At 44.2% G+C, this 25,399-nt stretch overlaps 2 protein-coding genes across 2 annotated transcripts in view; one reads left to right on the top strand and one right to left on the bottom strand.

Annotated features, from left to right (window-relative positions):
* Nucleotides 1–673, bottom strand: part of LOC135366597 (RING finger protein nhl-1-like) — a 53,799-nt gene extending 53,126 nt beyond the window's left edge. The window contains exon 1 of the mRNA XM_064599376.1: nt 573–673. The gene's annotated coding sequence lies outside the window, so the exon portion shown is untranslated. The remainder of the gene's footprint in view (nt 1–572) is intronic.
* Nucleotides 77–25,399, top strand: LOC135366599 (mitogen-activated protein kinase kinase kinase 20-like). The gene is made up of 20 exons (XM_064599378.1): nt 77–186; nt 2,438–2,803; nt 5,119–5,206; nt 5,299–5,403; nt 6,832–6,897; nt 8,313–8,341; nt 9,143–9,226; nt 9,700–9,840; nt 10,744–10,818; nt 10,907–10,961; nt 11,825–11,876; nt 12,702–12,837; nt 14,529–14,573; nt 16,839–16,869; nt 17,302–17,438; nt 17,553–17,612; nt 17,861–18,142; nt 19,916–19,990; nt 22,452–22,764; nt 22,937–25,399. The coding sequence occupies exons 2-20, from the start codon at nt 2,465–2,467 to the stop codon at nt 23,572–23,574; spliced, it is 2,751 nt and encodes a 916-aa protein (XP_064455448.1). The 5' UTR covers nt 77–186; nt 2,438–2,464; the 3' UTR covers nt 23,575–25,399.

Raw genomic sequence — 25,399 nt, 5'->3', positions numbered from 1 at the left:
GGAACACGCAACCCGATCCGAATACGAACTGCGGGGCGCCTCTAACGGCAATATGCTGCACTAAAGATCACGTGACTTTACAGAGGTCGTCTGCATTGCGCTAAGCCTAACGTGATTCGGATGTACTGGCAGTAGTCCGCTCTTATAAACACGTTTCGATTTTCCTGGTGCTTATCGGAGCTTGAGGTAGGATAAACTGCTAGTGCACGAATTTATGTGTGATTAAATAATCCTATCTTGGCTGTTTTTCCGCGCTTTGGATTATTGTGAAAGAAGTAATCGCGCCAGTGCGTAGGCTGGTCGGCTAGTCCCCGGGCGGAAATGACAAGAAAAACGAAAGCTGCTACAAGGCCGTGAACAGCGACTTGCGCTCACAGTAGTTCATTCTATCGCATTGTCAGTCTGAAGCTGTAAATGGGATATGAGAGATGCATGAGATCTGGTGCGTTGGACTTGGAGCTATTACGCAGGATTGCAAGGAAATCGCGCAATCATCTGCAGGGGCTTCGCAAATGGAGACACAATATGCTGTGCTGCTATTATTGGAGACTCGTAATTGATCAAACACTCACCTTATTCTCCTCAGCTGGACATCACCGAAAACGAATAGATTAGACTTTAGTCGTCGTGACGCCGGTTTGAAACTTTGTTGCAAATGCTTACGACAGCGATTTTCTTCTTCTTAGTCCGCGCGAGATGCGTTGAAAAATAAGTGGCGTTTCCATTTGAATTCCATGAGCGGATTAGCGGTTGCTCTCTCGAACACTTTTATTGATTCGCGTTTTGGATATTTGTTGCGTCGTACTGCTTTTTGGCATATCCGATATTAAAGAGCGTCGCATTTTTAAATTGTTATAAAAGTATTATACGATCGCCTCATGCGTTTTCAAGCACAGCGTGGTTTATTAGGGCTTCTGTTCTGTTGGTCTACTGCAGTGCTGTTTTTTTGTGTGTTAGCGCATTTTTCTCTGACTGGACTCGGGCTTTGGAAAGTGGGGGCATGGGGGTGCACCCACCCCGATCTCGGCCTGTGGCAGGGGGGTGGGGGGAGCGTCTAGCAGTATAGGATTTGCACGCACGCTTGTGTAAAGTTTGCATACCACAGATAGTACTTTCTCAAGCAGCAGGGAAAATCTGAAACGTCATATATATATATATATATATATAGACATATATATTCGCACTGATCGTGGCTATACTCTCTGACACAAAAGATGTGTCAGATTAGAACCTTTTCGAGATTATCCACATGTAAGCTCTTGGAGCAACATAGCCCACATACAGTCATTCTGCACTGCACGTAGCCTGCGTTTTTCTGTTGCACCATTTTTCTGTACCAATCCTTTTAACTTCATCTCGCTGTCCTTGTGGCGATTCATTTTTGATGGCCCTTTACTGAACTCATACCATGCCTGCATACTTGTCTTTAGACTTATTGTATTTTAATGCAATTTATTTCCATCATACGATGAGGAGGCTTGACAAAATGTATCAAGGCTGCTTCACAAGGTCTGAGAACCCTGTAACAGCAGCAAGCAGCACTACAAATACTTATGAGAAATGTTTCAGTGCAAGATTGTCAGTGTGTACGTTACACCACGTATATGTATATATCCGTATACACAAATTTAATAGCACACTTACAGACACAAAGTACAAATATAAGCGATGTACATTACAAATTAATGAAATTGTTCAGAATTTGTTTGAAGCTGGTTAAATATATATTGATACCTAGTTTTAGAAGAGTGTTAATTAGTACTGGAAGTGTAAACATCGTTGATTGATTTCTGTATGATGTGCGGAAAGAGGGATTTCATGCAAAGTATCAACATTGTTATCGTGTCCATAACGTAAGACAAGTTTTGTGTAACCCATCTCTGCCTTCTCGGAGTAGCATTTATGCAGCATTGCATCCCCAATAATACATCACAGCCATGAGAACATCCAGAATGTCCATTGACAGATATCAGGACATGTGTGCAAGGGCACAAAATATATATGTATATATAAAACATATATAAAATATAACATATATGCATATTTTGTGCACAAAATATATAAATAATCGGATATTGGGTGTTATTGGGAATGTTGCTACCCATATAGTTGAGCAGAAGCGACGGTATGGACACAGACGCAGAATAGACTGTGTATAGAGCTTCCACATGTTCCTAATGCTAGCAGAGTGCAGTAGTTTCTAGTGGTACAAGTTTCTATCTTGTGTGATGCATAAATGTCTCATTAAATGTGTTGTACCCGACCATCTGCTTTAACTCATATATTGCGCATACTGATGACGTATTCATGAATGTTTACTTCAAAAATTTACGTTTTGATCCGTGTTCACTGCAAATTAGTGCTCTCGAAGTCTATACCACACGCACATGCACATTTTTGCATACCCTTTACAAATACGTCTCTTGGTGCTTTGCAGCCCACAGGATTTCTTCGTTAATGAACAATGGCTGCAGAATCCGGTGGAAGTGCTGGCAGTTCAGCCGGTCCCAAGGACATCCAAGCTAACGGAAGTTTCCGAAGTTCCTCCGAGGAAGCCAGCAACGACATCACAGACATTGCATCAAGTGCAAAGTCAAGGGCGACCGAGTCCACGTCGGTGGCTGCGTCAGGGGCTTCGTTCGCGTCTGACTTTTCGTGTCCTCCATTCCTAGAAGTAGACTTTGACGATCTGGACTTCCACGAACGGTGCGGTGGTGGGGCCTTCGGAAGTGTTTATAAAGCGGCTTGGAAGTCGCAGAACATGGTTGTTGCTGTAAAGAAGTTGCTCGTACTCGAAAAGGAGGTGAGTGTTAAATTCTTGATCAACGAGTACCGTAATTTCACGCGTATAAGCCGCACCACACATAAGCCTACAGGACCCGTTTTTAGGAACGTTCTGAAAATTTTCGGGCAGATACTAAGGCGCTGGCAATACGACGCGACTGGTTTGTGCGACAAAGGAGACCGTAGAAAAGGCATTAACCCCTGTGGTCAATACTAGAGTCACTAAATAGGGTACAGAGTATCGCATTCCTTTTCCTTTCCCTTTCCTTTCCTTTCCTTTCCTTTCCTTTTCCTTTCCTTCTTCTTCTTCTTCGTCTTTCTCCGCAGTGGCGCATAGCACGGGGCAATTGGCCACGGATCGTGACATGAGGGCCCAGTTAATGTTCCTTTTCCTTTCCTTTTCCTTTCCTTTTCCTTTCCTTTTCCTTCCTTTCCTTTTCCTTTTCCTTCCTTTCCTTTTCCTTTCCTTTCCTTCCTTTTCCTTTCCTTTCCTTCCTTTTCCTTTCCTTACCTTTCCTTTTCCTTCCTTTTCCTTTCCTTTTCCGCGCCGGAGCCGCCATTTGGTGTCCGCGATTGGGCCGATCGTGTTACCTGGTTTCCCCTTCCAAGAACGCGCCGTCCATGTTGAGTCCCTTCCGTCCAAAACTGGCCTCCCCGGTCGTGAGCTGGCTCGACCGCACGCTGTTCTACGGCGGAGAAGGAGGAGACTGGTGTCCCATTGCTAGGCGACGCATCCGCGCCGGACCCAAGATGTCGGTCTCGCTCGCCGGCTCGTGGCTCAGTGTCGCTACTCTGCTCCCTATTTAGTGACTCTATTCCATACCGCAGGGTCGCCATGGTGTGCAACAAAGGAGGGTCAGTTCCAACGTTCTACCAAGATCGGATTATGCCCTTATGGGGTGTTTTTCGTGGATCGACGGGTCAGTGGCCTTCCGGAAGACATGAATCACTGTGTTGTCAGTCTACTCGAATGAGGACGCGCCCCTGTTACGCATTGTTGGTGTATTGGCAGGGCGGCGCTGTTCCAGAGACAACAGTCGGCCCTTTCATTAAAACCGGCGTGTGGGGAAAAATAGCAGGGAAAAAATAGTCATCAGACCAGCCACAGAGCGCACGCGAGAGGAAAAGATCACACATAAGCCGCGGCTAATCTATACGTAAACCTTAGTACGTCCAATTCTGGAGTACGCTTCTGTCGTTTGGGACCCTCATTTCAATAGTGACATTAATGTTCTAGAAGCAATTCAAAGTAAGGCAGTTAGATTTCTTATGAAACGTTACGACAGTCAGTTTTCTCCATCTTCCGCACTGAGTTCACTGGGTCTGGTTCCACTGCGGCAGAGGCGTGCCCTTGAAAGGTTAAAATTTTTGCGTTCAATAGCTCATAAACAGATTAACATACGCCGGCTCCGAACTCCAGTGCCGGGCTGGAAAGTAGGGTGCTCTAGAGCAGGTGTAGAGCAAGTATGGCTTTGCACGCATGAAAAATTCAAACGGGATTTGAATTTGAACGGGATTCGGGGGTCTTCACAAACGCTAGCACTTTATATATGGCCTTATCCACACTGGCTCTGAATGGAGGATTTGAAGTACTATTCCTTGCATGAATAGATGCAAAATGTTCCAAGGGAATTTTGGTGCGAAGTGATTTTTACCGTGTGCCACCACGCATAAAACCCCCATAAATGTTTTTTTTTTTTTTCCTTTTTTCCAGCTTCGGAAGACCCATATATTGCATTAACAAGTTTGAGGCTCGGGTCCCAAATATAGCTCATCTGGAATGGTTGATGTTTTAGTAAAAAGCCAGAACTTTGTTGATTGAGAAACTGTGTTGGGTGGATGAGGTAGGGTGCCGAACAGGTTTATGACGGAGTGTCCCAAGAATCCTTATAAAAATATCACAGCTGTGTTGTTTCTTTGATGCCCATGACAAATTTTTAAACAAGTAGTTCACAGTAATGTTTTCGTTGATGTTGTACGGGCTCTTGAGTGGCTCTTTTCTTCTCTTTGACAACAAGTGCTTGACAGCCAATAAAAGTGCTCAGATGGTCTGACGTCACAGCGCACTGGAATGAACTGGGAGAGATCACCGCCGCTGTGCACACTCTTGTAAAGTAATTTGAAATGTATGCTTCCCAAAGGAAACATTTTGCATGACAGTTCCTGAAGGTAGCATGTTGATATCACGCAGTAAAAAAAAAAAAAAATATTGGAGGTGCCATCCATGGTGCTTTGAAAGTATACTATTGCATTTTTGCCAGTGTGCTCTATGCTGTGTGTTTAGGTAGCCACATACTTTATGTTTGAGAGCATAATGTGCTGTCATATGTTTAGGCACAAGTCCTGAGTGTGCTCAGCCACAGGAATATTATCAAGTTTTATGGAGCAACAACAAAAGCCCCCAACTTTTGCATCATAACAGGTGAGAGATTTTGTTGAATTTCCTGTACCCGCTTCCTCTTTTCCTTATTCCCTTTTCCAGAGTATCTTATCTTATCTTATCTTATCTTCCAGAGTATGCAGAACTTGGCTCCCTGTATGCGTTCCTCGCGAAGCAAGAGAATGACTCCATGCTGAGCTTTAACCAGATTCTTCAGTGGGGAATTCAAATCGCATCTGGTAAGCCGATATACACCACAGTACATGATGGAAAAAAAAAAAAAACGAGACTTGGGAGACGACACACGAAGTCTCGTGTGACCATTTTTCGCCGCCTCCCTAGTGTGGGGTTTCCTTTCATCATGTATTCTAGTCACCAGCTCGCTCGCTTCTTAGCCACTGTTTCAGGATGCACCTGAGATTTTTGTCAAACGTAAACCTGCTTATGGAACAGGTTTCAAAGCACAGGTTTCATATGTGTTTGCTTTTTGAGTGAAGATTTTTCTTCGACTTCTTCTCAAACAAGACTTTTTATTGAAGCTGGGGATACAGGTTGCAAGATACAGTAACTTGAACACGCGTAATGTTGTGTCCCGGAGATCGAGCTCTAATTTCCTCGATACCAACATAAAAAAGGACGAGAGCCGTACATTGCGTCATTCTTGTTCTATGAGTAAAAGAAACCATAATTTGCGCTTTCCTTCTCCCTTTCCTTTTCAACAATGCCAACAGTGCGGAGCGGGCTCCCATTGGTCTCCTCAAATGATTTGTCCAATCATCGCGGGAGATCACTTGAGGAGACCAATCAGAGGCCTCTCCATATCGTCGCACTCCTTGAGAATGAGAAGGAAAGTGTACATTGCAGTTTTTTCTTTGCTCAGAAATCAAGAATGAATCATGTTCCTTTTGTATTATTGTAAAGGTAACATAAATTTTTCTTTCAGCAAGGAGAAATTTTTGCACTTTAGTGCCCTTTAGTTACCTATGCTGTTGCCTGCAGACAGGATCACCTCCTATTATGTTAAAAAGCAGTCCACACTTCTCTTTTCTGGGGATGCTGCGGAGACGGTGATGCTGTCAAGCAATACCGTCTGCATGCTTTAAAGGGGACCATGAAGAGATCTTCAAAACTTCTGCAACCATCATTAATGCTTTCCTGCGTGCTAATGTAGTATTCACTATGCAGAGTGTGAACGTTGGCTAGAATAATGGAGACATTAACTAAAAAACATAAATGAAAAAAAAAAAAAAAAAAGAATTCTGCTCAGACTCTACCGTTGTCGGGGCGACGTAGAAACGAGATGTGATGTTAAAAGCAGGCGGTCTTCCGCGTTGGCGGAGTAGCTCGGAATGAGCAGATGATGAGAGGGATGTCAGGCCAGCTGTGGAGAGGAGGACTTCGGGTGGTCGCTCGCCACAATTCTTGCGTGTTGTTCATGGTTGGTAACTGGAGAGGACAACCATGGTACGATTATGTTCCTTATTAGTTTAGCCAGACATTCAGATATATTTATCTTTCATTTGCAGTTCATTTTATGCTGGTTTGTGTACATCCATCAATCTGTGTACCATAGAGGGGGAAAGGAAAAATGTGCAAATCAATGGCAATTGGTTTATGTATGGCAGAGTTCAACTGTGAAATTATACTGTTTTTTTTTTGTTTTGAAGGCATGCATTATCTCCATGAAGAGGCTCCTATTAAAGTTATTCATCGTGACCTCAAATCTAAAAATGGTAAGTGATTATTAAGGAACTCCAGTAGGGATCTTTCCAAAACATCATCTGAAGTCGGCACACATATTCTGTCATGTAGCTACACCATGTAGCCATGACGAAAACTTCTCCATTTCAGCAGCACTGATCCCACGATGCCATGCGCTTACTTATAACTGCGTAGCAACGTGTACCGTAAAAGTCGTTGATTTCGTGAGGAACATATTTTCGCGTTTTGGTGCAGGGATCGGTTAAGAAACAATTCGCTGTAACTTAAAATCTCGGGAAAACACGGGCTCATGTTTCTCGGTGATCTCAGAGATCAAGCCCGTTGGAGGTACGTTCGAACAAAGACCAAGCCCCTTGCGATAATGCAATTCCCCTCAGCAAAAAAATTGCCCTGCTCGGTCATCGGTGAGGTTAGCGAAAGCGGGCACTGTGCGCTAGTGCAGTACCTAGGCCGCCAGAAGAACCCCAGGCACGTAGTCTCGTACGAAGAAGCTTAGCTGTGTTGCATTCGGAATTCCACATCCTGGTGTTGTTGCGTCAATTACTACATTACCCGCTATGTTCATGTCGGAGTCAGTTTATTTGTAGAGCCTGAAGGTTTCGGGAAATATTTTTTTTGTAAATTCGGGGGGTAAAAATCGGGTAAATAAACATGCGCACTAAATTCATGCGAATTCGGGTGAAAAAACTTCCAGTATGCTAAATTCGGGGAGAAATTGGGCTCAGTTACTCAAACCACTCAGTGGTTTGGTACAGACGGTGATGTAGCTGCATTTGCTGCCAAACAAGTAAGTTAGTGCATTCCTACAGACATCCCAGTGAGGGGAATTTGCCGGGTAAAAATCGGGTTTCACCCTAAAGAGTGAACCTTCAATTCGGGGTGAGAATTCGGGGAAGAATCGGGTAAAACCCTAAAACTTCGGGCTCTATTTATTTACAGTAAACAGTGTACTACTTCGTTGGTAGTAATTGGTATTTAAATTAGCGGATTTTTGGCACTCACATAAAATGCGAAAAATCGTTCTGTGTGGGGAAAAAAACACTTTTACGGTATCTACAGGTTTTCCCAGTGATTTTAATCCAAGCGCCGTCGAAATTAATCCACGTGCCATGCGAACTTTATGGGTCATGGATTAATGTAGCTGGAACTTGGGTTAAAATCGCCGGGAAAACCTGTAGATGACTCACTATTTACAAACATATGACGTAGAATGGCACAATAACGACACCCAACTTGGTAGACCTGAACCATTGCAGTAATGAAATTAATATGTACAGTCGCTGACTTGCTCGATTATTCAGACACTGTCACACAGCTCGTTGAGTTAAGACATCAAGATGGCACATATTAGGGAAGTTTGTTGTTCTGTCAGGGGTATTCGTGCACTGGTTTTACTTAACACATGCATCTGTTTCTATTGTTGCAGTCGTTATTTGTGCTGACTTTACTTGCAAGGTAAGTTCATTTTCTGTGTTCATGGCCAGAACATTTCTTTGGTTTCTTTAGCCCTTTCACATGGTTTCTGATGGTCTGTTTGTGATCTCACATAATATTTACGTCAGAGTCATATAAATATCTCAAAAATAGAGTCTCTTTGGGAACTGAAGTTTTCCTGAACTTGAAACAAGGTGGTAACAGTCAGCAGTCAGTAACAGTACAGACATATGCACAGTGTTTCGTGTAACTTGAGCTGAGCTTTAGAGAGAGAATAACAGTGCATTACACGACAGTGAAAACAACGATTTCACAGAGAATGAAATTTGATTGGTAGTATAGTCTTGTGAAAGTCTCTTTTTTCTCTGTGTGTGTATGTTGCTCCAAATTAATTATGTATTTTTGAAATTGGAATTAATGATGTATGTTTGTAAAAGTCAGCTCTAAAGCAAAAAAAAAATAAAATAAAAACATGCAAGTCACAAAATGTCTTTGAAACCCCGGATTTAGTTGGTTGCAAACAAGATCCTCTTACATAGTTTTTCTGTCTTTTTTGTTTTTTAGACTACAAAAAAGTGCACCAAATTTTGAAAAATACCATGTGACTCCGTTTTCTTACCTAGTGCAGTCTTATTGCAGTCTGTTTTCTTTGGTTTTTTTTTCCAGATTTGTACTTTGCTTCTCTTTTTGACTTCACTCTTTCATTGAATGTAAATTATTCAGCTTTGCAGGCCCTTGTTTTATGTGTCTATTAGGCTGTGCAACCATGCAGTTTCATGTTGTAACAGTGATAAGATGCGTTGCTGACCTTTTCCCATTCAGATATGTGATTTTGGGGCATCACGGTTCCTCGGAGGTACAACACGGATGTCCCTTGCAGGAACGCTTCCTTGGATGGCTCCAGAGGTAGAAATGCAACAGCATTTTGAATTCTGTTCATGTTTTAAAATGGCAGTTGCAGTGTCTCCCCGTTCTGAAATTACAGTTCGGGGCATTGAGGTCAACTCGAAAAGAATACTGTCTGGCAAAAAAAAAAAATTGGCAATTTTTATTTACCCGAAAGAAAACCCGACTTTCGCACATTCCTGTACAGTCTCTTTTTGTTTGTTTGTTTGTTTGTCTGTGTGTTCGTGTGTGTGTGTGTGCGCGATAGCACCGTCAAGGTTTGGGCCCCACTTTAGGTTTTCAATCCCGTCATGGGCTACTGATCTAGGTACACCTCTGGCATTCTTTGTTTTCTTTCTTGCCTTTTTTTTTTTTTTCTTGCCGGCCCACGTGGATGGTATCCTTATTGCACTAAATGGCCTTAAAATGAAAAAGAAAAGCCAGTGATGCCACTTTACGCAATGTACCAATGCCTCCTCCTGTGTTTTGTGCAGGTCATCCAGTGCCTGCCATCTTCAGAAACATGTGATGTCTGGTCATTTGGTGTGGTTCTGTGGGAGCTGCTAACTCACGAAGTGCCTTTCAAAGGCATCGAAGGCTTCCAGGTTGCATGGGCAGTCGTAGAGAAAGACGAAGTAAGTAGTCGATATGATTGTCTGCACAAATGTGCACGCTTAGACACTTTTGTTTTCAGAGTTTATTTTTATATATATATTCATTCTTTTTATTTTTGAAAGGGAGGGAGTGGTAAAAATCAGGTATTACATTAGACGCTATAGAAGAGAGCAGGATCTGATTATATGGTGTGAAACGTCAAATATTTGGGTGAAAAGTAAAAAAAAAAAAATTTATACTCTCCGAATGAAAGATGCCGTTACCCCGACACCAACACAAAAGGAACGTGTTTCATCTGTCGCGTCGTTCGCGAATTATTAGCAAAAGAAACCGCAATTTACGCTTTCATTCTTCCTCTCTTTCCCAAGAAGGGGCTCCCATTAGTCTCCTCAGACGATTTATCCAGTCATCGCGGGAGATCGTTTGAGGAACCAATCCGAGGCCTCTCGGCATTGTGGTGCTCCTTGAGAATGAGAGGGAGAGTGAAAGCAGCTCAAATTGTGGTTTCCTCCACTCACAAATCACGAATGATGTAACCGAAGTATCCTGTTCCTTTTACGTTGGTGTAGAGGTAACGGCATCTTTAAATTCTGGTAGGTGAAATTTTTTTCACTTTACTGCCCTTTTAACGTTCTCCTGTGCCGATATGAGTGACTGAGACTGCACTTCAGTGAGTTCGGTTACGAGGTTTTTTCGAGGTTTTTTCAAGGTTTTATCTTGAAGTGATGGTGATGCAAATCGGGGATTGGAAGCAGTTTTTTTTTATTGATCGATTGATTGATTCTGTGATTTTTTTGGTGCAACAACAGCAACAGTTTTTTTGTTTTGTTTTTAATCTCTGAACCACAAGGCTCTGTGTATGCTGTACAATATTAAGAGTGCCACATATTTGTTCTCTCTTTATCTCTCGCAACTCAAACTAGCGCCTGACTATACCGAGCACTTGCCCAGCGGCGTTTGCAAACCTCATGAGCGCATGCTGGAAAATGGATGCCAAGGTAAGAGCAGGGAAAAGTTTCCTGTAACGAGTTTGCGGCCTACTGACCTCTTGTGCTATGGATGACATGTGAAAAATTTGCTTGAAAGGAACGCCCTCCATTCTCAAGTATCCTGCAGCACCTGACAGCAATGGTGAATGATGGTGAGTGAAATACTGATACATACTTTGTGAACGATGAGTGGACTGCACCGGATTTTTCGAGACAAAGAATAGTAATTAGTTACTCATGAAGTAAAAATGAGGTTCCGTATCTCGCTTCGAGGTCTTTACGAACCCAGCTAGCGAATATTTTTCAGCACCTTTGGTATCACAGTCACAGTTTTGGACAGTCACATCTTATATTCCATGAGGGCATCTCGCTGTGGATGAATGGGATTTTGATGAATATCATTAGCATTGTTATAGCATTAGGCAAAGTCTTGTTCTGAGACTTTCTACCAATTATTATATATATATTTTATATTTACCATTACTGTTTGCTGTTTTAGAGGTTTTCTTTTGTTGTTTTTTTCAGTTACTGCCACCATTTATCTGTTTCCAGTGAAAATGTCCGGATAGCAGATAAATGAGGCCGGCGATTACTTGGCAACAAAGCCTGCATCTATTTTAGAGGACATGGGAAACTGTCCATCATAACTTGCAAGCAATTCGACTCCTGTTAACTCTTAGTCATGATGTCCATCTGGGAAACGTTATTATAGTTTGCTCAAAAAATGGAAGTGCCGTGCTTTGAATACTTCACACGTTCCTAAGAGTCAAAAACACGGGATAAACGAAGGCCATTGTTGGGTGTTTTACTCGGCTGCTTCTAAAAAATGTTGGTCTTGATCTGGAAATTGAAGCCCGAAATAAGTGGAGGCAAATTGCGGCGTCCGAAATCTGTCCCCGTGTTTCTCGTCCGAATAGCACGGGACCTGGATAATGGTAGGAGGAGGGGGAGACTGTATATATAAAAATTAGTTATATGCATGGTATGCATGTTTATGTGGTTTATCTTTCACTAGATTCCCTGTCCAATATGGCCTCTGTGTACTTAAGCCAGCGGAGCATTTGGAAGTAAGCTCACTTTCACGATAACTACACTCAGAAACTAAAACGGAACTTCATCACATAACAAGCTGCAGGCCAACCATTGCACAGGGCGATGTCGTTATTGCTCCCGATTTGTGTCGGGGTGTACGCCCTTTTGTGACAATTAACGTAGTATACATAGGGCCTGACTTTTTCGGGTTTTATTTTTGGCCAAATTCGGGGGGCAAATATCGGGTGATATTTTTCGTTTGAAAATTCGGGTGTATTCGGGTTAAATCCCGTTACGGCATATTCTGTCGTCAGGAATTCGGGTGATTTTTTTTGTTTAATAAAAATTTGTCTTAACGTGGAACTAATGTTTAGCAATGTTATCAAACTTTATTTTTAATGCACGCTTATGAGTGTGCCACGCGACCCGGATGTTTTCGGGTAGATTCGGGTTAAACCCGAATTTTACAGATTTCGTTCGGGGGGTAAATATCGGGCGGATACGGGTTTAACCCTAAAAAGTCAGGCCCTAAGTATACGTAATATGACGCGTAAGTGTCACAATGTGGTGGTGATGGTGGTCATCACGACTGTCAGGGGGGTACGGTCCTGGGTCGACTTCACAAGGAACTGTGCTAACATTTGTCTTAAAGCATCTGAGGAAAGCCGACGAAAAACACCTAGGCAGCACCGCACAGTGTCACAAAAAGGTGTATGCCAGTCTTTTTCAACGAGTCGCGGTAGAGACCAGTGCCTTTGGGGATGATGATTGGCTAGCAGCATGTTATGCAGTGAAGTTCTGTTTCAAGACTGCAGGAAGACACTTAAAAAAAATAAAAAATCTTTCGCACTGCTGTTTAGGCAAGAAATAGAAGCCACATTGGAACTGATGAAGCGGGCCGAACGGGACCTCAGCCAGAAGCAAAAGCAGCTGGAGGAATGGGAAAGCCGCTTGCAGCAGAAGGAACAGCAACTGGAGCGACGCAGGGGATGCATGGTGGGCCACGTGACATCATTACCTGGTCGATCGTACCCCCGAGAATGTTTTAATGCGTTAGCGTTACGAGCGTCAAAGTGGAAAAGGCTGCATGTGTGTGTGTGTGTGTGTGTCCGTGTGTGAGATGGTGAAGCCTCACCAAGACAGCGGTATAAGTGGACATGCGAAGGGGATATACGAGGGTAAATGTAAGTGGAGGCAAATGATTTGAAAGTAAAGTAGTCAAAGGTAATTAGGTGGTAAGAGTAATTGAAGGTAATTAGAGGTAATTAAAAGCAATTAAAGCAAGACAGGTGGGTTTAAAGGTAATGAACGTGAGAAAGATTAAATGAAAGTAAAGAATACCGAAGGTAATCGCAGGTTATACTGGAGGTAACTAAATGTAATTAGCATCAAATTAAAGGGGAATTGAGAGTAATTAAGGCAAGTAAGCATAGTTAAAGGTAATTCGGGGAATTCGAGATTACCTCGTGTACGCTACGGTTACCTAAGGTAATTAAAGGGTAAATGAAAGTTAATGAGGCTAATTGGAGGTTAATTAAATGGACATACATATAGTAATTGAAAGTGTCAAACCAGAAATCAAGCATTGACTGGAGTTGGACAACCGGAAGTCAGGTTAGACCGGAAGTGGAGAACCGGAAGTCGAGTTGTACCAGAAATGCATACTGGAAGTCAAGTATAGACGGGATGTTGACAACCGGTTTAGACTGGAAGTGTACAACCGGAAGTTGGGTTTAAACCGGAAGTGGATACCCGGAAATCAAGTACGGACTGGAAGAGGCAGTTAATGCTGACGCATTTCTCTCGCATTTACCGCTAAATCACCAGTGAATTTTTTGCTTGCGGATGGTACTTGGTGTCAAAGTGACCAGTTTGTTTGTGTCATGCAGTGTTTCCCAAGCTGTGGGTCGTGACTCCCAGTGGGGGGGTCGTGACAGATTCAGCGGGGGGTCGCGAATCAGCTCAGGAACGATAAAGAAGACCGTGTTCTGCCCACTATTTTGTGTCCCAAAAAAGCTTGTGGGAGGTGACCACAAGGTCTGCAAAGCAGGCTCACCTTAGTGAATAGGAACAGTCATCCCTGCTGCGATGCGTTTATTTTTGTGTCTGGGATGCTTTCTAGCCCATCTTGCTACTTGTGACGACAGCAACACTGCCAAATTAAATTTCAGCGTCAGTTCTGTGTATAACTCGGGCCTGACTTTTTAGGGTTAGTCCCGTATCCGCCCGATATTTACCCCCCGAACGAAATCTGTAAAATTCGGGTTTAACCCGAATCTACCTGAAAACATCTGGGTCGCGTGGCACGCTCATAAGCGTGCTTTAAAATAAAGTTTGATAACATTGCTAAACATTAGTTCCATGTTAAGACAAATTTTTATTAAACAAAAAAAATCACCCGAATACACCCGAATTCCTGACGACAGAATATGCCGTAACGGGATTTAACCCGAATATATACCCGAATTTTCAAATGAAAAATATCACCCGATAAATAACCCCCCGAATTTGGCCAAAAACAAAACCCGAAAAAGTCAGGCGCTATGTATAACTTACTATTAATGCGCTGAAATCGAAAAGCTTGTGGCATAGCGATGGGATATCTTGTTGTTCTAATGGGTCCCGCAGGGTAGCAAAGTTTGGGAACTACCGGTGTAATGTGTTTTAACTTTTTTTTTCTTTTCTAGGAACTCTATTCACATAATGTGAACACTTGGAATGAGGAACAGGTGGTAAGTACCTACAATTGCACCTACTCCTACCTGCACCTACACTTCCGCTTGTATATGTCTGTGGTAGAGCCCTGCGCGGATGAGATTTTTGACATCCGCATCCGACCCGCATCCGCGCACACGTTATCCGCGTCCGATCCGCAGCGTACACAACAGTTTACATCCGCATCCGATCCGCTGAACAAAACGCTCCATCCGCATCCGATCCGCAAAATCCGCACGTTTCGAAGGACGCGTAAAGACCGCCGGAAGCATGTTGGTATAATTTCGGATGCTTCCATGCTCTCACGGAAGGACTCTCGACGACAAGCAAAGTTGAACCTTTCAACAACCGTTCAACAAACGCGATATGGAGAGACTTCTGGAGCGCGCGGAACGCTACCTCGCCGGTGCTCGCGTGATTCGAGACGCCAGAATGCTTCCTCTCCCGTCTTGGCCGTGCACGGTCAAGGGTGAACCCGTGCATGCGCTCGCTATCGGCGCGCAATACAAATAAATTGCTGGTGGAAGCACGCGGTATATCCGCATCCGATCCGCTGCTTTCGCATCCGCATCCGATCCGCAACCGACCTCGAGCTACCCGCATCCGATCCGCACACCGCAGAAAGTGCTAAATTTTCATCCGAATCCGCAAATATCTTGCGGATATCCGCGGATATCCGCTTCCATCCGCGGATGGTGCAGGGCTCTAGTCTGTGGTTCTCAGCCACGAATGTGTCACAGACTCCTTGTGGACAGGTGGAAGTGATAGGGGGATGCCCATATGAGAAGGGCAGGGTAAATGCATAACTGCCAGTGTGAAATGGACAGGACCCCAGTCTTGAACCCGTGCATAGCAAGCGTTATCGTTATTTAGATGAGGAATGCTCCATGCAAGTAGCACTGGAAGCGCAGACCATGAGCTTCTGCAGATTGTTCCTCCTCCTGCTGTGTTAGCTTCAGTCACTGCCGGACTGCACTCAGCACACGTGACTCCGTCTAGTTCTGTGGAGTAGCCAACGAACGACATCACTGTCAAGAAAGGGAGAGCAAGGACCCTTGAGACACCTATGTAGACCCCCATATGAGAATCACTGTTCTACAGTTTATTGTTGTCACTAATATAACCAACAACGCAATATTCGCTTTGAAGAGCCGTGTGATATCATTAAGGCCCACCGTTTTCAGCGATTCCGCGAAATTTCGTGAAATTCGAAATTAATTGCGGAATCCTTCGTTTGCCACAGAATTTCACGGAATCCTTTACTTTTAGGGGTGTGCGGATATTCAAGTTCTCGAATTCAAATGGATTATCAATCACTCGAAGTATTAGATTCGCGAATCGAATAGCCAATATTCGGGTTTGCGGATATTCGACTGTTCGCCGAATACAAACGACACCTCCCGAAAGTACGGATCCACCTGACGCTTCCCTGCATGAGATGAAGCCTGCTTTACAAAATTTTTTATGCTGCAGGACAAACACAGACAGATTCTAGTTTAGCTTAAAATAACGTTAGCCCAAGTTTATTGTGCATACTTGGCCTGAGGAAGTCCCTCCCCCGTGTGCAGTTTCGTGGTGGCAGTGGGGGATTTTGATTTGATATCTGGAAGGTTGCCTTCAAGAAGTTAAGACTTTTAAACAATGCCTACAGCCAAGGAACAAAAAAGGGTGTCCTAAAGGTGTAACTTCCCCTGGGCATGTATTGTAAACTCCTTCCTATAATGTCCGTATAAATTCTGTAGATGCTGCAAGATCTTTCAGCAGGTGTAAAATTATTGCAGGCGACAGACCGCATCAGATGAGAACACAAGAGATCGTGTATGTGATGCTGGACCACAACAGTGCTTTGAATCTGTAATCTTATAAAATATTTTTTGTTCCCACATTATCCAAGAAAATAAAGTGTTTCCCACTTCACGCAGCCGTTGACTCCTCGCCGCGGAAAATCGCGGAATTTACAAGTCAGTGCCGCGGAATTTTGAATTTGCGTCCGCAGAAAACCGAGGGCCTTGGATATCATCATCGTGTGCCTGTCCATGTTCTCAGATCTAATATCACCCAGTGCACAAATAGAGGTGCAGTAAATCTTCAAAACCAAAGCAGGTGCTTAGGATTGAAAAATTTCAAAGTTTTATTGCTACAGCTATGACTTGCAACATCTGCATCGAGCAGCATAATACAGCATTGATGATTGTGACGCCGTGGATGCATATCACTTGGAAATCGATCCGATAACTGTGGAACAACCTGTTAACCAAAACGTCTTTCTTTCTTTGCTACAGCGTCTTTGGATACAGCAATTGGGATGTGATGGTAAGTGTTTCAAGGTGCTTTGGTGCGATTACTATAAAACCCTCATGTCTGCAAACCCCTAATTTATGCGAGTTTCTCTGTCTTTATGGGCATGATTAAACTTTGAGCAAGATTTTGCATTTCAAGAACTATGCTATGATCACAAACTTTCAGCACTAGCATGTGAAATGACATTTGGAGAAACATAATGAAACATCCAAATCATCATCTTCAAAAATAAAGCATTGCTATGTTGCCGCTTTTATCAAATGTGGGTCGGGCACACTCAAGCGTATCACGAGGTAACTCAATCACTCCATGAAGTGTACAGTCCAGAATATGCCAAGTTTAATGACCATGAATATGTACCATGTGCCTAATTCACACAAAATTGAAGTACTTTACAGCATCAGAAAAGCTGCATCTAATATGTGTGCACTTTTTGCACCGTAGATGGCACCAGAGATTTGGAGCAGTACGCCGAGCTGTTTTGCAACCAGCGGATCACGGGCAAACGGTTGCTCATGCTGACGCAAGAACATCTAAAGGACATGGGGATTGTTCCACTGGGCCACAGAATGGCTCTGCTGGTACGAATGATTTGTCGTTTTGCTCATTGCGTTGTGCATGTGATGGGGGTATAATTGAAATGCATACTGAGGGCTGGATCTGTTGATGTAGCAAGGTACGTTCTACGATTTTAGGATGAAATCGATAAGCTTGCGGCACACAACAGACGGATGCTCGACTTCCCTCCACTGGAGGTATGTAGTCTCCTTGCTTGCCTTCCGACATTTCAACTGGCTTTTTGTAAGCTCAGGGGTAATCTGCTTTAAATTAAATTAATCTTTGTCTGTTCCTCCGACTCTCGTTCCTTTTGTGTTGGTGTCAGAGTAATAGCATCGTTCGTTGAATGGAGAGACATCTTTTACACTTTAGCGCCGCTTTAACTATGGATGCATTTGTATGACCTGTAATAGAGAAACGCTTAACCCAGTGCTTTGTAATGCAGGCATCTGTGCGCAGCAGAAGTCCGCCACGTCCTCGCTCGCGCGGTGCGGAGCCCAAGAGCGATGCACACACCAGAGGAGGGTCTTGCCTGGCAACTCGGCTGACGCTGCTGTTTGGGAGCCACGTGAGACTGGGTGCTGGGCCTCGGGAGCACAAGTGGAAGGCCTTTGTGGAAGTGGATGTCGGCGAACCGCATCTGCTGCACGACCTCGCCACCACATGTATCCGGGATGTCACATTTGAGTGCAAGGCTACAGGGCTTTTTCTCACGAGAATAGCGCAGGTGAGGAGGGCCTTAAAGGAGTACAGAGGGCCATCCAAAAAAATTTCAGATTAAGACATCTGATGAAAGTGTGTATGTGTGTCATTATACCGAATAGCGTGAAAGGTTTTGATGTGTGCAATTTGTTTCCCCGAAAAAAACTCACATAAACATAGCTCCGCGCCTTCACCCTTAACTCGCCACTCCAGCTATAACGAGGATGAGGAGGTATGATGGCACGTCGCCGAGGACGGCATAAGGAGACTCGTTCTGGTTTGCCGATCAGTGGGGGTCAGCGCATTGTCCCTTTGCCGCCGTAAACCTGTTTCGCCAGTTTTCCCGGAGAATTTGGGATAGAAGGAGCAGCCGAAGCATTACCGAGCAAGGAGAAAGGCTTTATCAGAACCCCGAACAGCCGAGTAGCAGACAACATTTCTCTAGGCCAATCAACGAGCGTTCTCCTTATAGCGTCAGCGCGAGGTTCCAGGCAGATCACAGGCTGGTACTGCTCTTGACCACCGTTGCGCACGGTCGCTTTTTGCGGCATATTTTAAATTCAATTTCTGCGATAATTATGACTCTGTGGTGTAAATGCTTCGCATGGTGCATCTTACTGGCAAACTTAACAGTTTTATAGGAAGAAAACTGGGTGTTAAAAATGACTTCTGCGCTACCTTAATTGTGACCGGACCTGCGAAGTAATCAGTTGCGAGTAATCAAATTACTGTAACCTGTTATTTTTTTTGTAAATATTTACTGTACCTGTATGGTTTCGAGAGTGAGTAACTGTAGGTGTAATTTAATTACATTTTGTCTCTGACTAGTACTTATGGTGCTTAATAGATTTCTGTCTGTGGTATTTAGCTCTTTCCAAAGGCGAATGCTTTCCTGCTGTGGTCATACTTTCCATTTTTACGGCGGTATTCACCGCTTTAATGATGAGTACCATGTCTAGTGCCATGTATAGACTAATTTAACTTTGTTCCGTTTTCTACACACAAGTTTCAACGTTCATATAAGTAGTATTTATGTAATCTATCTAGTTCTTTGTGTAAATTATGAACTTTTACCATGAGCAGCATTTTTTAATATATGTTGTAGGAGATGTTGTTATGGTGCTTGATGTACCTCAAGAGTAACTGAGCTACATTTCACCAGTAACTATAACTACATTAATTTCAGGGCCATGTAACTGTAACTTCATTAATTCTCTCGAATAACTTATTCAGCTCCGATAGTGATGCGCTCATTTTGTCCAAATAGTTTTGGACCGATCTGACAATCGTCAAAATGTTGCGCTTGAAAAAAAAAGCGTATACGAAGAGGGGAGTCAAGTCCTGTAGATCACAAACAAAATACAGAAACCGACACTGAAGATTTTTGTTTAAGTTTAATTTGTACAAGCTTTCGCGTGGAGGTCCACGCTTCCTCAGGTACAAAGTGAAGTGGTGACACACATAAGTATATATAGTATAGCCATATACTCGACTAAACATACTGCTGTACAAAGAAAGGGAAGGGGAAGGAGACCACCATATCTCCTTCCCCTTCCCTTTCTTTGTACAGCAGTATGTTTAGTCGAGTATATGGCTATACTATATATACTTATGTGTGTCACCACTTCACTTTGTACCTGAGGAAGCGTGGACCTCCACGCGAAAGCTTGTACAAATTAAACTTAAACAAAAATCTTCAGTGTCGGTTTCTGTATTTTGTTTGAAAAAAAAAGAAAGTGTTGTTCCTGCAAAGTGCCTTTTTTGCAAAATTCGTGCAATTTTTGTGCTTTTATTGCAGCCACCATACGTGATGGATAGGTGGTGCCTAGGAATTACACCCGATACCGTCGTCACCTGCGTTGTGAACTATGAGGTACAGTATTTACACTGATATCGTGGTCACTTGGATGCATTCATTTTAGAGGAGTTTTTGCACCTCGATACATGTAGTTCGTTACAGCGTGCACACGTTGTACTGCACATCATTCCTTTCTATTTCATAGTTCATTCTCCTTCTCCATTCCATTCTTCCTTTTTACAGTACACCAGCTCTTTTGCACCATTTGAATTTGTTGATAGAAAAGCTTCAGCTGTAAAATTTCTGTACAAATTAATACCTTATGGGTAGGGCCTGACTTTTTCGGGTTTTATTTTTGGCGAAATTCGGGGGGTAAATATCGGGTGATATTTTTCACTTGAAAATTCGGGTGTATTCGGGTTAAATCCCGTTACGGCATATTCTGTCGTCAGGAATTCGGGTGATTTTTTCTTGTTTAATAAAAATTTGTCTTAATATGGAACTAATGTTTAGCAATGTTATCACACTTTATTTTAATGCACGCTTACGAGTGTGCCACGCGACCCGAATGTTTTCGGGTAGATTCGGGTTAAACCCTAATTTTACAGATTTCGTTCGGGGGGTAAATATCGGGCGGATACGGGTTTAACCCTAAAAAGTCAGGCCCTACTTATGGGGCCCTAAGTTGGTACCTGATACTATCGACTTGGTACTGTATGTATAAGGCCCTCAGCTTTCGAATAAAACCCGATAAGGCCCGTTTTTACCCCCCCGATTTACATCAAAATAGTTCGGGTTTAACCCGATAAAGCCCGTAAACCGGGCTTGCGAAAGTAGAAACCAAGGACTTGATCCGCACACGCGCGAACTACGGCAATCGCGCGACCGCTCCCGACTTGCTCCCGACTTGCTCCCGACTTGCTCCCGACCGCGGCGCGTCTTGCTGGCGAAGTAAACAAAACACGTCGGGTTTGGATTTGTGGACGCTTGCATGTGGGTCCGTTTTCGAGCGTGAAAAATGTTCCTTTGGTAGGCGTCACCCTTTGAAAGTTGGCTTCACCTAACACTTCCGTGTATTGCGGTCAAGCCCACTTCAACGAATGCTTAGTGTTGTACGTTTGTTAGATCTAGCGGAACTTTTCGATTCATTTATTTGTGTTACGGGAAAGCCACCTTTAACCTATGACATCATACACTTTGTTTAGTGATATATTAGGTTAGATTAGTGCGGCTGTGGCAGCTTGCCTCGCACTACCAACTTCATTATAGAAGCGGCCATGGCCCTGTTAATCTAACCTAACTTCACTAAACTAACCTAAGACATCATCAACTTGGTTAGTTTAGTGATAAGTTAGGATTAATGGGGCCATGACAGCTTCCCTTGTCCCTCAAAATCCGTTTCAATAATGAGGTGAAGCCGCCTTGCAGAATGGCAATGCCAACCAAAGTACATAATACCCTGGTTTCGTACCAAAAATGCCCTGTGTTTTTCACACCCGAAGAAATGTAGTCTGCTACATGAAAGCTTGTGTCAATAAGTAAGTTGAAAACTTCAGTGCTGGATTTTTGTACTGTTAGTGCTTTCCGTGGACGTCGACGAGACCCTTTCTTGTGCTGTTACCAAAAATAGCAGAGGAATCAGGAAAAATCACGCTAAACAGCGAAGAAACAAAGAGTTAAGCAATGCTAGGCGTTCCTTGAAGTGGGTTTGCACGCAATACACGGAAGTGTTAGGTGAAGCCAACTTTCAAATGTTGTAGGGAGTATCTTGTATCAGCAAAGTACGCGGAGTAGTAAAGAGGATGCAGCAACAGCCAACGATATAAGAAGGCATACCAACGCGAGCGCGAGCATGCTCTCAACGCTCATCGATGGATGATGCTTTACTGAACATGCATCTTATTCTTTTTATACACAGGGGCCAGTGCAAGCCTTAGTGGTTATACAGTGAATTATCTACCAGTCTCTTAATAAATATTCTTTCACTTAATTTCAACACTCCACAGACCAACCGCTGTGGCGTCGCTCATGATCTCAGTTGTCTCGCGACGTAAACCCCCAATTATTAATTAATTAATTTCAACACATAAAAGTATCTTTTTTTTTTTTTTTTCACCCGAAAATACATCACTTCTCAGTATATCGCCCGATTTTAACCTGTTTGGCAGGTCCTGATTTTCAACCCGATATTTACCCCCCGATTTTCGCAAAAAATAAAACCCGAAAACTGAGGGCCCTATAGTATGTACCGTGGTATTCACGAAACATTACCACACCTGCAGACTATACCGGAAAGTCTAAAGAGGCTTTCCACCCATCACTAGTTGCTGCCACAGAAAAATTGGCATTGGTATTAGCAGACATTATTTCTCTCATTGTTTCTGTCACTTGTCATTATGCTACAACAACGCTCAACTAGTCATAATTTCACCATAGATTTTTCGCACTATGACCTTAGTTGTCCGTGCGCCATAAAAACCCGAATCATCATCATCATCATCATCAGCTACAACAACGCTTCTCTGTCTCTGCACAGAGCACCGTCCAGCAACCCCGCTTCACACTGATGACGCACCACATCACTCCGGAAAGCCAACCACCGCAGCAGACAGAGGTGACCCTATTGCTGCACGTGGCAACCGCCTCCGTTCCGCCCCTGAGTGGCCAGGAGGGGCCCCTAGGGGCGTTACAGGGGCGGCAGAGTCGTTCAGCCCCATCACGCGGTCGTAGGCTTTCTGAGGACAGCCTCTTCCTGCCCGAAGCCTGGAGGCATCGAGTGCTGTTTGGGGGTTTCTCGCCGTCCCCGCCAATGCGAAGACAGCGGGACGTGCGGGAACATCGCCGTTCACGTGAGTGAACATCTTTGAACATCTTTTTCTAAATTCAGCGTGATGTGAAAATTCTGCTCACCTATAGTGCAGTTAGAGTTATGTGATCTATGCGTCTGTCTGTTGTAGTGTGAAAGTTAATGTGATGAGCTACTGTTCTGCTACAATGCGTTTGCTATGTTTGCTTTTGCAGACTCCGGCAGCACATCGTGGGCATCCATCGTGTCGGGTAACGTAGACGGCAAGGACCGACCTCGACGTCCAATCACCTTCGCCGCTGATGACGACTTCCCGATCCTTACTGCCGCACACGGGGCCGCCATCTCAAGCGAAGATGACGACGACGACTTCGCGAGCGACCGCCTCAAACCACGCCACCGTCATCACCATCTAGAGTTCACCCTTCACTCTAGCTCATCAGAATCTCTCAGCGACCACCAAGGCGCCGCTCCCCTTTCCACTAGTCACGACAGCTCACTGCAAGAGCCCCGACACCGCCGCAACAGCGCCCCCACTAGGCGACGTGATCCAAAGAAGTACCGACACTCGGCAAGTGACAGCGGGTTCTCTTCCGATGCATCGCGGAGGGTCTTGAGGGTCGAAAAGTGTCACTTCAAACTAAAGAGCAGCACGGGTGGCTGCGATGCCGGCCCGTCCATGCCGGACCATTCTGAGTTTGGCTTCGGCATCGGTTCCGGTCTGGGACGTCTCAGCCTGAACATGGAGTCCGACGGACTGAGAATGAGAGGGAGGCGCAAACTGGCGAGCCTCCTGGATCGCGTTGGTGGGGAGTTGAAGTGGAAGGGAGTCGGCTATGATGGGACAATGTGATGAGTTTCCTATTTTTTTTAGTCTGTTTGAGAACAAGGTATCGGTAGAAGCATAGAACACAACCACCTGAGAGGCACTTTTTTTTGGGGGGGGGGGCTTTTGCCATAAAGTGAGCTCCACTTGCTTCTCTTTCACCCGGACATTGGTAACTTCACTGCAGAGTGAACGGATGTGGTCGATCCGTTGATGTAGTGACGGGTACCAAGCCAACTGCGCATACATGTCGCAGCAGGGCATGTCAGTTTTGAAGCGACAGTCTGGAAACACTGTTGCATGCTTTCTTATGAGGGTGTAAGAGATGACGTGTAAGCTGGAGGTCTCCTCCACTTGGCTGCACTCACTGCACGCCCTGTGAACTTTTCCTGTTTGTTTCGTAAAGGTGTGTACCTAGTTCCGGACGAGTGCACGGTTCCAAAGTTTCCGTAGTTTTCAAAGTTTTTGCAGCGTTATATTAAAGGAAAGCCGAGCACTTAATAGCAGAAGCAGACAACGCGAGCACACATAGCCCTGAGCAGAACAATATCTTGGCCCAGTAGTGACTATTTATCAGCAATACTCCACTGCCCAGTAAACCGTAGACGTCCCAGGGACGTCCGTGGAATATTGGGAAATTGACGTTCGCATATCCCTGGGACTTTCTCAGAGAGCCTAGGGATAACCATGGGACATCCGGGGGACTATGCTTTTACCCTGAAACTGATGTCCCAGGAATATCCGTGGAACGTCAGTGATAGGATTTGGGACATAAAAAGGACATTGCTAAACCATGCATTGTTCGACCAAGGTGCTGTGCTGCTTGGTCAAATGATCAGTCAAAGTCGACAGTCAAAGCCATTCGACAGCTGAAACTCAAATAATCATCATTCGACAACTCCAGACCGTCCTTTTTTTTTTTTTTTCATTTTTGTCAATCCATTGTTTCAGTCTCGAGAATGATGCCCACTAAACGTAGTTCCAATTCCCAAAATCAGTCTTACCATGGTACGTTCAGATGGTAGGTCAATTGGTACTGTGTATATATTTATTGAATTGTCTTCTGTGTACTGAACTATATGTTTGGAAAGGCCAAACACGTGTAATGGTCGCGCTTGCTTTGCGCTTCAGCTGTGCCTTTCTTCATCCGTGCATTGTAACCTCATGCAACCTCATTTGTAAATGATGCTGACTGGACGCCTAGCATAGGTGTCCTTGCCGTGCACCGTGTCATAGTGCAGTTGCTGGCCAATTTTTCGGACTTCTTGGAGCCACAAGGTTTGTCCGAATTATCGAGCAGTCCGAATTTTTAGTCAGTATGGCAAAGCAAACTTTTCCCTCCTAGTCTCTATCGCGAAATGGCTTAGGCAAAACGCTGCACAAGTGCGGGACGTAGTGACAAAGTTCTGCTAGTGGAGCGTTACCACTGTGCACCTTCACAAGCATACGAGGATTGCCACGGTTAACAAGGGGGAGCATCAAAATATCCTTATCATCACCGCTATCGTCCGAGCCTTCCAGAACGGGAAGGCATCTGTTTGACAAATGATTTCGTCACCTCCTAATTTAGCGTTAAATATAATGGCACTGTCTGCATTATGTACATATCGAAAGGGGGAATTGTAGTCGCGGGCGTCTTCGACTAGAGCTGACCCTCCCGCTGTGCCGCTATCAAAGTTGTGCTTGCACTCTTTTTCGCCAACAAAGTATGCAGGGCTCATTATACCACTGTGCATAGCAAGCAAAATATTTTGGGAGGAGTTCTATGGGAACTTTACAGGCGGGCGAGGGATTGCACCTTTGTTTCTCTCACACAAATGCACTACCAAAGGCATGGGTTGGGGGGGGGGGG

Source organism: Ornithodoros turicata, chromosome 8 (genome assembly GCF_037126465.1).
Source record: "Ornithodoros turicata isolate Travis chromosome 8, ASM3712646v1, whole genome shotgun sequence".
Taxonomy (NCBI): Eukaryota; Metazoa; Arthropoda; class Arachnida; order Ixodida; family Argasidae; genus Ornithodoros; species Ornithodoros turicata.
This window is presented reverse-complemented; position numbering and strand designations above follow the sequence as displayed.

What these genes read in the sequence shown, in the direction of transcription:
- LOC135366599 (XM_064599378.1), top strand. Translation starts at nt 2,465, where the DNA reads ATGGCTGCAGAATCCGGTGGAAGTGCTGGCAGTTCAGCCGGTCCCAAG. An exon ending in TGCTCGTACTCGAAAAGGAG is followed by an intron (nt 2,804 to 5,118) that starts GTGAGTGTTAAA and finishes TCATATGTTTAG; the next exon opens with GCACAAGTCCTGAGTGTGCT. An exon ending in GGGAATTCAAATCGCATCTG is followed by an intron (nt 5,404 to 6,831) that starts GTAAGCCGATAT and finishes TTTGTTTTGAAG; the next exon opens with GCATGCATTATCTCCATGAA.